The sequence below is a fragment of the Somniosus microcephalus genome, chromosome 10 (genome assembly GCF_052327205.1).
Source record: "Somniosus microcephalus isolate GS21.2 chromosome 10, FLI_Smic_1.0, whole genome shotgun sequence".
NCBI classification, from domain to species: Eukaryota; Metazoa; Chordata; class Chondrichthyes; order Squaliformes; family Somniosidae; genus Somniosus; species Somniosus microcephalus.
The window spans coordinates 183358965-183372842 of record NC_140996.1 but is presented as its reverse complement, the minus strand read 5'-3'; the positions used below and the strand labels follow the sequence as shown (position 1 = coordinate 183372842).

Below are 13878 nucleotides of genomic sequence, written 5' to 3'. Positions count from 1 at the left end.
ATCAGTGGTGCCATCTTATCGAGGTTGTATGATCACTTGGTTTCAGCTTGGCTCAATTGGTAGTACTCTTGCCTCTGCAAAAGTTCTGTGTTCAAGCCCCAGTCTAGAACTTGAGGGTGTAAGTTAGGCTGACACTCGAATACAGTACAGAGGGAGTGCTGCACTATCAGAGATGACTTCCTTTGGGTGAGATGGTAAGCATGTTAAAGTGGACACTCGAGATTCCATGCAATTATTTGACACAGTGTATTCAGCCTGTTCCTGGTGTCATTGCAACATTCCTCCTCCGACAACACCACCAAAAAAGATCTTGCTACGTGAAAAATCGTTGCCATTTTGGCTACAAGTCTTTAAATTTCTTGAAATTCATTATATAATGTGCTTTGGGACATTTCTTGAGAGATGTGATAAAACACTATGGGGGCAAAATTGGGTCACGTCCCCTTTGGGGCGGTAATTTTGCCGGGGCACTACTTTTAGCGCCCCGAAAAAGTTAGCGCTCCTGCACCTGTAATTCACTGGTAGCGCCCCAAGAGGGAGGCGGGGTGCTACTGGAAGCTCCCTGCCTCCCTCTTGGGACGCTGCGAGTGAATATCTCAGCGCTGCAGTACTGCAGGCCTTCCTCCCCTTATTAAAGGGCCGGGGCCTAATGCAGAGCAACCCGGAGCCCAGTTGGGCCACCAGGGATCGGAGTGCCGGCAGAAGAGCCCCATACTCGAGAAGTGCCAGGCTCACGGAGCGTAGCTGGCACCCCATGGGGGGTGCTGTACAGGAGGCCGGGGACAGCAATGGGGCAGGTGCTGGCAGGCGGCCAGCAACAAAAATGGCCGCCCGGCACCTCCACTTTAATTTGCGCCACCTCGGCTGCAGGTAGGTCCCCTTGACCCTGTCAGACATAGCGTCCAGCGGTATGTCGGGACACTACTGAAGAATGGGGCCGGGGCGCAAGTGGGGCGCTGCACACGGCGATGACGTCATTGCCAGAGGCGGGGCACTGAAGGTTACCGCCTCCGCTAACCTCCCGCTGAATTTCGTGGGAGGCATTGGCGGCGCCACGTCCAGACGCTAGTTGCTTTGTGTCCCGTTAGCGCCCTCTTGGGGCGCTAATGGGAGGTGCAAATCAATCGAATTTTTCCCCCTATATGAATGTGTAAGTTTTTCTTTCACACTTGAGTAATTTTAATGATTGTATTTGTAAACCTGTTTTCTGAACTTCTCTCAACATATAAAAAAGCAAATCTTAATTACATAAATCAGCCTGATCAGCTAAACCCTACAATCTGTTGTTGCATGTTCTTTGATTAATGCTGTACCTGCGAAATGGTTGGATATCAAAAGTTTCCATGATAAATCTGTAAAAGCACATGATTAGTAAAATGGTAGCACTTCAGAATCATTAGCTGATTGTCATTAACTTGGCATTAATAGTTCCTAATTTACACATAACCATCTTGGAGGAACATGCGTACACATAACCATCTTGGAGGAACATGCGTACACAAACCTGTCCTTTCAAAGTTTTACCTTTTTTAAATGTGATATCTTCTCAAATTACATATATGTGCACTTAAGAATTTTTTCCTTCCTTCAGGCCCGATTTTATGCTCCAACAACTATTTTTATAGATGAAATTGATTCAATCTGTAGTCGCAGGGGCACATCTGACGAGCATGAAGCCAGCCGCAGAGTCAAGTCAGAGCTACTTATTCAGATGGATGGTATGTTTTCTCTGTCTGTAAAAGGCATTAGTAAATTCAGTATGCATAATATTTGAACATTATCTTTTGATTTCATTATTACATCTTCCATGTACTAAAATAGTTCCACCCAGGTATACAAATTTGTCTATATGCTGAATTTTTTTCCTCTATTATAGTAATTTTACTACTGTCCTGTTCTCTGGGCACAACTAAAAAAAATTTTGCAATGTTGATGTTTAAGACATTGTTTCATTCAATTCAGAGTTAAAAAGAATTTAACAATTACAAATTAATACACTTCTAATGAAAAAAATAAAATTTTAACAAGTGGCATGTCAGGTAAGTTTTGTACTTCCATTCTTGCTGTTAAAGGCCTATTCTGTGCTGCTGCTTACCTTAAAAATAAACTTAAATTGCAGCACTTAAGTCTGCCAAATGCTGTGGTTCTGATTGTGGTCACCTTGAGGGGGAGGAATTTGTGTTGGATTCACTACATGGAGATTGAGCTTGCGTTAGTGTTTGTTTATTGTCTTAAGTGATTGCACTCTGGTCATCCAATGACTTGCAGTTGCTTCTCTCTCCTTCCCATCCCTCGACATTAACACCAGGTTCATTGACTAACTTAACCTGGTAAGTCATCAACTATTTTGGAGCACAGACATGTGGAAAAGCTGGCACTTGGGTAGACTGAAAGGTCCATTTTATGTACAAACACACATGCACACTTGGTTATTGCTGTTACCAAAGGAAAATCTAAGCTATTTGATCAATGTGACTAGCTTAGTTTAAATGAATACTTGATTTATTTTTAGACAAGCAAGATGTTGAGAAACTTTTCCGTAACACTCATGTTTAAGATGTTTAATGTTACTTTTTATTACTACAGGTGTAGGCGGTGCTTCAGACAATGAAGATCCCTCAAGAATGGTAATGGTATTGGCTGCCACAAATTTCCCATGGGATATAGATGAAGCCTTGAGGAGGAGACTGGAAAAAAGAGTATACATTTCTTTGCCTACAGGTAGAGATCCTTGAATGCTTTCAGTGGTGCACTTGAAGTGCAGTGTCCTTTGTGACTAGGGTTATATACTCAGTGTGCTTGTAGTTACTTGAGATATGAAGCCATTATTTCTTTTCAGTGATGAGACAATCCAGTTTGTGATTATATTATTTTATGATTATTGCATGAATAACAGAAGGTTATAGTATAGTATATTTAGCCAATACCTGAGCTTTATTGACGAGCAATTTAAACAAAATATTTTCTGCTTCAGTTACGTTCTGGAATTGCTTTGTAATTTGTTGCTGTTTTAAAAAGCAAAATAATTTTCTGTTCTTGATTTCAACAGCAAATGGGAGGGCAGAACTGCTGAAAATAAATCTCCGAGGAGTAGATGTTGCTCTGGGTGTTGACGTTACAGCTATTGCAGAGAAGATGGAAGGTTATTCTGGTGCAGACATCACAAACGTTTGCAGGCAAGCATTCTTTGCCAAACTAATATAAGATGATAGGTACAAAGGGTGGCCCTAGTAGCTTTAGAAATAGTGATGTACTCCATTCAGAAAATGATAAGTTTGAATCCCAGCATCAACATTCATTTATGTTCTGTGAATGTAACTACAACAACAACTTGCATTTATATAGTGCCTTTTAATGTAGGAAATGTCCAAGGCACTTCACAGGCGTGTAATCAGTCAAAAACTAGTAGATAGATTGCTGTGTCTAGTAGGCTGAAGGAAAATAATTTAATAGTAGGATCACATCTACGAAAGTAAATGCAGCCTCTGACAGAATATAGGTAAATATCCAAACATATCATAGCTGATGGAAAGAGTGGAAGTGGGGCTGAAGGAAGAATCTGATGGGATGGAAACTGGGGCTTTAAAAATAAACTTATTTCTGTAACTACTGTTTTAACTGCTTTTAGAGATGCTTCCATGATGGCAATGCGGCGTCGAATTCAAGGCCTGTCTCCAGAAGAAATTAAAGCCTTGTCCAAAGAGGAGTTACAAATGCCTGTAACCATGGATGACTTTGAGCTGTCGCTAAAGAAAATCTCCAAATCAGTTTCTGCTTCAGATCTTGAAAAGTATACAACATGGATGGCCGAGTTTGGTTCAGTGTAGTTCTTCTAGGTAGTGCATCTCATAAAATGGAAGGTATTGAGTAATATATACTGTGTGAAGTCATGGAACTATGAAGATTAATTTTGCACATTTTGGTTCTTAACTAGACAATACATTATCAATTTGAGCCTTGAGAATGAACTTTGCATCAATCCTGACTCAATACATGCAAGTTAAAGCACTTTAATACACTAATAATTAAACTAGTCTGACACGTATTGGGTCAAGATAAAGCTATGTCTAACTATTTAATTGTGTTGACCAGTTAGTAAGAAAATAAGACTCCATCTCCCCGCAACCCCTTGTTTATTACTGGTAAGATAATTAGCACCTCAACAACATAAAGCTATGCTGCATATTGAAAATATTTCATAACGCTCTCTTCTCTTCCCCCTCTACTCTACTCTATTATTTATCATCTGATAACATTCCACAATTCTGTACACTCCTCCTTTTGTTAGAGGCTTCAAATTTATAACATTAACAGCCATATAGTGCATTACAGTAATAGAGCTACTTGGTTTGGGCACCAAATTTGAAAGAAACCATACTTAGCTGTAAGATCTTATCTTATCAATGGGACCATTGTATTCAACAACCAAGGCTGCATAGTTCGTAAAATGATAGGAATGTATCTGTCCATTGGCAGAATTTTTAAAAAGTTGCGATGCTTTTTTAAATTAAGAACTCATCTTTTCAAGTAGCTTGAGAATACCTTGATGAGGACACTACAGATATGTACTAATTGGGATGAATGCCGTATGTAACACAGTTGAGTAGCCGCCTTGACCACATGAACGTAATTTGAAATACAGTTTTACAGACAGTAGTGCATTTTCACAATTGTTAAATACTTCTCTGTTGAAAAGATTTTTTTTTTAGTTTTGTGAAAAAGGACTGAAATGTCTCCAATTCTTTCATTCATATTCTTAACCTCACACCAGTTATCTGATTTGTCCTCCATGAAATTTGTCTTCCATTCGAGGATCTTTAGTGTTAAATCTCTAGACCATTCATGTTAATACACAAATGTTATTATTTGAATCTTGGTTTTTTTCATTTATTTAATTCAAAATTGCACATTTCAAATTGTAGGGTCTCATTTAAGATAGTCATCTATTATCTCTCAAACCCTAATGCCAGGTTGCATATCTCCGACACCGGAGCATAAACTGCTGAGCAGCTGTGTGACTTTTTTGAAGAAGAAAATCAACAAGAAACTGAGAAAACAATCGACCCTACCCAAACTTAATGGCTATCTTCCAAAGCATCACTTTGTTTTCCTCTTGATATTTGTGCTATGCACTGTGCCATGCAGCATGCCATTAGTTGACTGCTCATGTCCTGTCTCCTAGTGCAAGCCCTTGTCCCCATGTTTGTTTTTTTCAGTTACCTGTTAGTACAGTAATTACATATTAGACTTTTATTCCTGGCAGATATTATATAATGCAGGGAACTAACTAGTACTTTAAATTAAGTTTTCTTGTCATGTGGCTACAATATAGGTGCAGATGTGAACAGTCTTATTAACACTTACTCAGCTCATTAGTATGTCTACACACTAACAATATAGAAAGCTAATTGTGACTCGAAGTCGTCTTTGGATGCACAGTGCAATGCACAGGAACTCAGTTTATGGAGGAATTTTAATTTTTCCATTATATTTACGATGCTAAAGAAGGATAAGTGGGCAGGAATATCTCAACATTCTCAAGCAAGGTATGCTCTATAAGCCAATCAATTTTTTTTTCAGCATTGAGTGACTGAAATCTAAAAAGTGACTATGGGCTCTGCTGATTAAATTGAATAGTGCTGTATGCATCACTAATTCAGTATTAATGTTAGTTATGAGCATTCCTTTAGTACTTGCACTTTTTGTAACAAAAACTTTAGCATCCCTTTTTCTATAAAGTTTTATGTAATTTTATATTGTGTCCATGTAAAAGCATTACATGTACTATTTTGGTGGTAGTGAGCAATTGTGTTACTTTGTGCATATTATTTATGTTGTATTTTTTGCTGTTATGTAACAGTTCTAAATAAAAATTTCTTTTTTTTTAGTTTATGTGAAATCTCTGGTAATAATTGGATAATTCTGATCAGCCTGTTTAGTAAACCTACATTGTTGAATTATTTATGGCTTTTGGATTTTTTTTTGAAGTAACCATATTTAACATAACTTTTTTGTTTTTATGAAAGAAAGAATTTGCATTTATAAAGCATCAAGATCTCTTCACAACTAATTAGGTATTGTTACAAAAGCAAACGTGGCTGCCAATTTATATACACCAAGGTCCCAGAAACAGCATTGTGATAAATGACCAGTTAATCTGTTTTGATGATATTGGTCAAAGGACAGATCTTGGCCAGGAGATGAGGAGAGTTTCCCCTGTTCAGAGTGGGGCCAAATCATTTCTGTCAACATGAAAGTGCATGGTAATTGCAGTATAATATATAAATATGTGGTAACTGATAAGTTACTGTAGTCCACATGTCATTTTGATAAGCTGACAGGAAAAACTGCTGAGATGCCTGCACCATACAATCTTTTAACTACAAGTACTGAGTTGTACCTGCAAAGTGCTTCCAAGATCATTGTGCTAATCTATGATGTGTGGGGTAGCTAAATGTACCTACTATCTAAGTCATTTCAGAATAGCATGCACACTTGTACCATAGAAGAGCTCAAAATGGTATATCAAACAATAGGTCGATACTATGGATAATTTAGCTGCCAATTATTGAGTCTCATTTGGGCAAACAGCCCTGCTAGTCATTGGGGAGAAATTCATCCTGGGCGATAGTGCAAAATGGGGGGTATCGCACAGGCCGCCTGTTGTACGCCCCGAACTGAATATCGGTTGAGGTGCATAACAAACGGCAGGTTATACAGTCCGTTTTGTACCTGCATAAGACTTAATTTCAACCCCAAAATTTCTCAAGGATAGTTTTGCTATATAGCTGCACTTACTAGGACCTGGCTTGAGACTGCCCAAACTTATTTGGTGTAAGATCTTTACAGCTTAGAAAGGGGAACTTCCATCCTATCAGTCTGGGATAAATTTGAGCTGAGATCCCAGAGGTGAAAGTACAGCGTCTTGACCAATTCTGTTACTTAATCTCCAGACATGATTTAACACTAAGTAGTTCTTGTAGAGATAAGTGTGATCATTGATAAACTCATTTTTATTTCTGAACTGTATACATCATTCACCATCACTTTTAACATTTGATCCTAAAAATTATTGTTGGTGATATTAGGGCACAGTTGCTCACCTAGTTTGTATAACTTTTCTTTGCTGTTTTAGCAAAGAACGTCTATTTAAAATAAATGGGCTAATGCCTGTGTTAAAATACAACACAGCGAATGTTTAGAGCATTTTCCGTAGGAATTTCTAAACTAGCCATTCAGTCAGCCAACCACACAACCAACGTAAATAAAAAATCCAAATCAGTTGGTAGCACGGCGCTTCAGAGTCAAAAGGTTGTGGTTGACGTCCTGCTCCAGAGACGTGAGCACAAAAATCTAGGCTGACACTCCAGTGCAGTACTGAGGGAGTGCCATCTTTTGGATGAAATGTTAAACCAAGCCCCCGTCTGCACTCTCAGGTGTACGTAAAAGATCCCATGGCACTATACTGAAGAAGAGCATGCGTCCTGGCCAATATTTATCCCTCAACATCACTAAAACATTATCTGGCCATTATCACATTGCTGTTTATGGGGGCTTGCTGTGTGCAAATTGGCTGCCGAGTTTCCTACAGTACAATAGTGACTACACTTCAAAAGTATTTAATTGGCTGTAAAGTGTTTTGTGATAACCTGAGGTCGTGAAAGGTGCTACAGAAATGCAAGTCTTTCTGAAAAGTAATTTTTCTATTGCATTTCAAGAATTAGTCACTGTAAAATATCTGTCTAATTTGTGAAACATGGAGTATTTCCTTTGGGCATTCTTAAACATTAGTTGATACAAACCGGTGTTCTAATATTTCCAGACGGTTATGTTGAATTATCCAGTGTTGCTTCAAATGCGAGTAAATATCAATCCTATTTTTTAAGGAAAGATCCTCCACCTCCATATAACAGGTGGACAGATTTTAAATAAAAGTTGAAATCCTGAACTAATGTACTTTTTGTAACTAGAAAACATGCCATGGATAATCTGCCTATTCCAACTCTACTGCAGTCACAAAATGGACTAAAACCTCACGATTTAATGACCTATTCTCATAGATTCCATGCAAGAACGTTGTTCTCTGACCAGCCACAAGGGGTTTTATGAAAGTTGACACACAATTAAAAAAAAAACCTCTCCTTGTGTCTTGCCTCTGTTGGGTATTGCCCCCGATTGACATTTCATTTGTTTTAAAGAAATTGGGACATCTATTGAACTGTGTGCAGAATTGGGAGCACTGAGTTCACCAAATAAGTGAAGCTATGAACACCTGGGAAAAGCAAATGTTCTGTAATACTCCATTTTTAAATAAAATCAAAGATGCATTAAAATCGATGTGGACTTGAGACCAATGGCTGGAATCATCCTGTGTGTGTTAATGTTGTTTTAGCCTACTTTTGTTGTAATTACAGTACTTTAACATTTTCCTTAGTGAGCTAAATACAGTGATTACTGCACAGTGACTAAAGCAGCAGTTATTAGAGGGCAGAACCACTAAACTAAGCTGCAATTTTCAACAATTTCTGCATTCATAACTCCTTTGTTTAATTTATATTTTCCATGTGCAAGTAACACCGATCTCTGCCTTTTGTGATAGTGACCCTCTAAAGGATCCTTTAACCGTGTTGCAACCCTTCAGTCTTTCTCTTGTTAGCCATGCTGTTTACATTGTATCCTGGCTGGCATTCTGCAATTTCATCTCTCTATAATTATTCCCACTGGTTTAAGAACTAAATAAGTCACATGCCATTTTCATTGCATTAGATTATGGATTTCCATGCGTGTTTTGGAGAATATATTCCCGAACACTTTCATTTAACAAGAAAATGGCAAATCAGTTGCATTGTTGATATTTTTAGATATTGGTTGAAATTATATTTATAACCAATCTTAAACTGCATGGAATAAAATTGACCAAACGCTTCTTTGTAGGTACCTAGGTATCAGTGTGAGGCTGTTCTCTAGTGCCTCCACAAGTCTGACAGTTGAATGTGGCTTTGATGTCTTTGAACAAATTTCTGAAATCCTACAACTGCTTTTCACCTTGTCCATAGACAGAGCGGTATGGTGGTGTTAAAGCATATCCCTAGACAGCGCGTAAAGCATATCCATAGACAGCGCGGTATGTCGGAGTTAAAGCATATCCATAGACAGAAGTATGTCAGAGTTAAAGCATATCTATAGACAGAGCGGTATGTCGGAGTTAAAGCATATCCATAGACAGAGCGGTATGTCGGAGTTAAAGCATTTCCATAGACAGAGCGGTATGGCGGAGTTAAAGCATATCCATAGACAGAGCGGTATGGTGGAGTTAAAGCATATCCATAGACAGCGCGTAAAGCATATCCATAGACAGCGCGGTATGTCGGAGTTAAAGCATATCCATAGACAGAGCGGTATGTCGGAGTTAAAGCATATCCATAGACAGAAGTATGTCAGAGTTAAAGCATATCTATAGACAGAGCGGTATGTCGGAGTTAAAGCATGTCCATAGACAGAGCGGTATGTCGGAGTTAAAGCATATCCATAGACAGAGAGGTATGTCAGAGTTAAAGCATATCCATAGACAGAGAGGTATGTCAGAGTTAAAGTATATCTATAGACAGAGCGGTATGTCGAAGTTAAAGCATGTCCATAGACAGAGCGGTATGGTGGAGTTAAAGCATGTCCATAGACAGAGAGGTATGTCAGAGTTAAAGCATATCTATAGACAGAGCAGTATGTCGGAGTTAAAGCATGTCCATAGACAGCGAGGTATGTCGGAGTTAAATCATGTCCATAGACAGAGCGGTATGTCGGAGTTAAAGCATGTCCATAGACAGAGCGGTATGGTGGAGTTAAAGCATATCCATAGACAGAGCGGTATGGTGGAGTTAAAGCATATCCATAGACAGAGCGGTGTGGTGGAGTTAAAGCATATCCATAGACAGAGCGGTATGTCAGAGTTAAAGTATATCCATAGACAGAGCGGCATGGTGGAGTTAAAGCATATCCATAGACAGAGCGGTATGGTGGAGTTAAAGCATATCCATAGACAGCGAGGTATGTCGGAGTTCAAGCATATCCATAGACAGAGCGGTATGTCGGAGTTAAAGCATATCCTTAGACAGAGTGGTATGGTGGAGTTAAAGCATATCCATAGACAGAGAGGTATGTCTGAGTTAAAGCATATCCATAGACAGCGAGGTATGTCGGAGTTAAAGCATGTCCATAGACAGAGCGGTATGGTGGAGTTAAAGCATATCCATAGACAGAGAGGTATGTCGGAGTTAAAGCATATCTATAGACAGAGCGGTATGTCTGAGTTAAAGCATATCCATAGACAGCGAGGTATGTCGGAGTTAAAGCATGTCCATAGACAGAGCGGTATGGTGGAGTTAAAGCATATCTATAGACAGAGCGGTATGTCTGAGTTAAAGCATATCTATAGACAGAGCGGTATGTCTGAGTTAAAGCATATCCATAGACAGAGAGGTATGTCTGAGTTAAAGCATATCCATAGACAGCGAGGTATGTCGGAGTTAAAGCATGTCCATAGACAGAGCGGTATGTCGGAGTTAAAGCATATCTATAGACAGAGCGGTATGTCTGAGTTAAAGCATATCCATAGACAGAGAGGTATGTCTGAGTTAAAGCATATCCATAGACAGCGAGGTATGTCGGAGTTAAAGCATGTCCATAGACAGAGCGGTATGTCGGAGTTAAAGCATGTCCATAGACAGAGCGGTATGTCGGAGTTAAAGCATATCTATAGACAGAGCGGTATGTCTGAGTTAAAGCATATCCATAGACAGAGAGGTATGTCTGAGTTAAAGCATATCCATAGACAGCGAGGTATGTCGGAGTTAAAGCATGTCCATAGACAGAGCGGTATGTCGGAGTTAAAGCATGTCCATAGACAGAGCGGTATGGTGGAGTTAAAGCATATCCATAGACAGAGCGGTGTGGTGGAGTTAAAGCATATCCATAGACAGAGCGGTATGTCAGAGTTAAAGTATATCCATAGACAGCGGTATGGTGGAGTTAAAGCATATCCATAGACAGAGCGGTATGGTGGAGTTAAAGCATATCCTTAGACAGAGTGGTATGGTGGAGTTAAAGCATGTCCATAGACAGAGCGGTATGGTGGAGTTAAAGCATATCCATAGACAGAGCGGTATGGTGGAGTTAAAGCATATCCTTAGACAGAGTGGTATGGTGGAGTTAAAGCATATCCATAGACAGAGAGGTATGTCGGAGTTAAAGCATATCTATAGACAGAGCGGTATGTCTGAGTTAAAGCATATCCATAGACAGCGAGGTATGTCGGAGTTAAAGCATATCCATAGACAGCGAGGTATGTCGGAGTTAAAGCATGTCCATAGACAGAGCGGTATGGTGGAGTTAAAGCATATCCATAGACAGAGCGGTATGGTGGAGTTAAAGCATGTCCATAGACAGAGCGGTATGGTGGAGTTAAAGCATATCCATAGACAGCGAGGTATGTCGGAGTTAAAGCATGTTCATAGACAGAGCGGTATGTCGGAGTTAAAGCATATCCATAGACAGAGCGGTATGGTGGAGTTAAAGCATGTCCATAGACAGAGCGGTATGGTGGAGTTAAAGCATATCCATAGACAGAGCGGTATGGTGGAGTTAAAGCATGTCCATAGACAGAGCGGTATGGTGGAGTTAAAGCATATCCATAGACAGCGAGGTATGTCGGAGTTAAAGCATGTTCATAGACAGAGCGGTATGTCGGAGTTAAAGCATGTCCATAGACAGAGCGGTATGGTGGAGTTAAAGCATATCCATAGACAGAGCGGTATGGTGGAGTTAAAGCATGTCCATAGACAGAGCGGTATGTCGGAGTTAAAGCATGTCCATAGACAGAGCGGTATGGTGGAGTTAAAGCATATCCATAGACAGAGCAGTATGTCGGAGTTAAAGCATGTCCATAGACAGAGCGGTATGTCGGAGTTAAAGCATGTTCATAGACAGAGCGGTATGTCGGAGTTAAAGCATGTCCATAGACAGAGCGGTATGTCGGAGTTAAAGCATGTCCATAGACAGAGCGGTATGGTGGAGTTAAAGCATATCCATAGACAGAGCGGTATGTCGGAGTTAAAGCATGTTCATAGACAGAGCGGTATGGTGGAGTTAAAGCATATCCATAGACAGAGCGGTATGTCGGAGTTAAAGCATGTTCATAGACAGAGCGGTATGGTGGAGTTAAAGCATGTTCATAGACAGAGCGGTATGTCGGAGTTAAAGCATATCCATAGACAGAGCGGTATGTCGGAGTTAAAGCATGTTCATAGACAGAGCGGTATGTCGGAGTTAAAGCATATCCATAGACAGAGCGGTATGGTGGAGTTAAAGCATTTCCATAGACAGCGGTATGGTGGAGTTAAAGCATATCCATAGACAGAGCGGTATGTCGGAGTTAAAGCATATCCATAGACAGAGCGGTATGTCGGAGTTAAAGCATGTCCATAGACAGAGCGGTATGTCGGAGTTAAAGTATATCCATAGACAGAGCGGTATGGTGGAGTTAAAGCATTTCCATAGACAGCGAGGTATGTCGGAGTTAAAGCATATCCATAGACAGCGGTATGTCGGAGTTAAAGCATGTCCATAGACAGCGGTATGTCGGAGTTAAAGCATTTCCATAGACAGCGGTATGGTGGAGTTAAAGCATGTCCATAGACAGAGCGGTATGTCGGAGTTAAAGCATGTTCATAGACAGAGAGGTATGTCGGAGTTAAAGCATGTTCATAGACAGAGCGGTATGTCGGAGTTAAAGCATATCCATAGACAGAGCGGTATGGTGGAGTTAAAGCATTTCCATAGACAGCGGTATGGTGGAGTTAAAGCATATCCATAGACAGAGCGGTATGTCGGAGTTAAAGCATGTCCATAGACAGAGCGGTATGTCGGAGTTAAAGCATATCCATAGACAGAGCGGTATGTCGGAGTTAAAGCATGTCCATAGACAGAGCGGTATGGTGGAGTTAAAGCATTTCCATAGACAGCGAGGTATGTCGGAGTTAAAGCATATCCATAGACAGAGCGGTATGGTGGAGTTAAAGTATATCCATAGACAGAGCGGTATGGTGGAGTTAAAGCATTTCCATAGACAGAGCGGTATGGTGGAGTTAAAGCATATCCATAGACAGAGCGGTATGGTGGAGTTAAAGCATATCCATAGACAGAGCGGTATGGTGGAGTTAAAGCATATCCATAGACAGAGCGGTATGGTGGAGTTAAAGTATATCCATAGACAGAGCGGTATGGTGGAGTTAAAGTATATCCATAGACAGAGCGGTATGTCGGAGTTAAAGCATTTCCATAGACAGCGGTATGGTGGAGTTAAAGCATATCCATAGACAGAGCGGTATGTCGGAGTTAAAGCATATCCATAGACAGAGCGGTATGGTGGAGTTAAAGCATATCCATAGACAGAGCGGTATGGTGGAGTTAAAGTATATCCATAGACAGAGCGGTATGGTGGAGTTAAAGTATATCCATAGACAGAGCGGTATGTCGGAGTTAAAGCATTTCCATAGACAGCGGTATGGTGGAGTTAAAGCATGTCCATAGACAGAGCGGTATGTCGGAGTTAAAGCATGTCCATAGACAGAGCGGTATGTCGGAGTTAAAGTATATCCATAGACAGAGCGGTATGGTGGAGTTAAAGCATTTCCATAGACAGCGAGGTATGTCGGAGTTAAAGCATATCCATAGACAGAGCGGTATGGTGGAGTTAAAGCATATCCATAGACAGAGCGGTATGGTGGAGTTAAAGCATATCCATAGACAGAGCGGTATGGTGGAGTTAAAGCATGTCCATAGACAGAGCGGTATGTCAGAGTTAAAGTATATCCATAGACAGCG

The 13878-nt window shown here is 40.3% G+C and overlaps 1 protein-coding gene across 2 annotated transcripts in view; it reads left to right on the top strand.

Annotated features, from left to right (window-relative positions):
- katnal1 (katanin p60 subunit A-like 1) overlaps positions 1-8363 on the top strand; it is a 35173-nt gene extending 26810 nt beyond the window's left edge. For both annotated transcript variants that reach the window (XM_085999300.1, XM_085999301.1), the window contains 4 exons: positions 1592-1718; positions 2587-2721; positions 3050-3176; positions 3629-8363. In XM_085999300.1, the coding sequence (XP_085855426.1) occupies positions 1592-1718; positions 2587-2721; positions 3050-3176; positions 3629-3827 (588 nt within the window). In that variant the 3' untranslated portion in view covers positions 3828-8363. The remainder of the gene's footprint in view (positions 1-1591; positions 1719-2586; positions 2722-3049; positions 3177-3628) is intronic.
- Positions 8364-13878: the final 5515 nt, after the last annotated feature.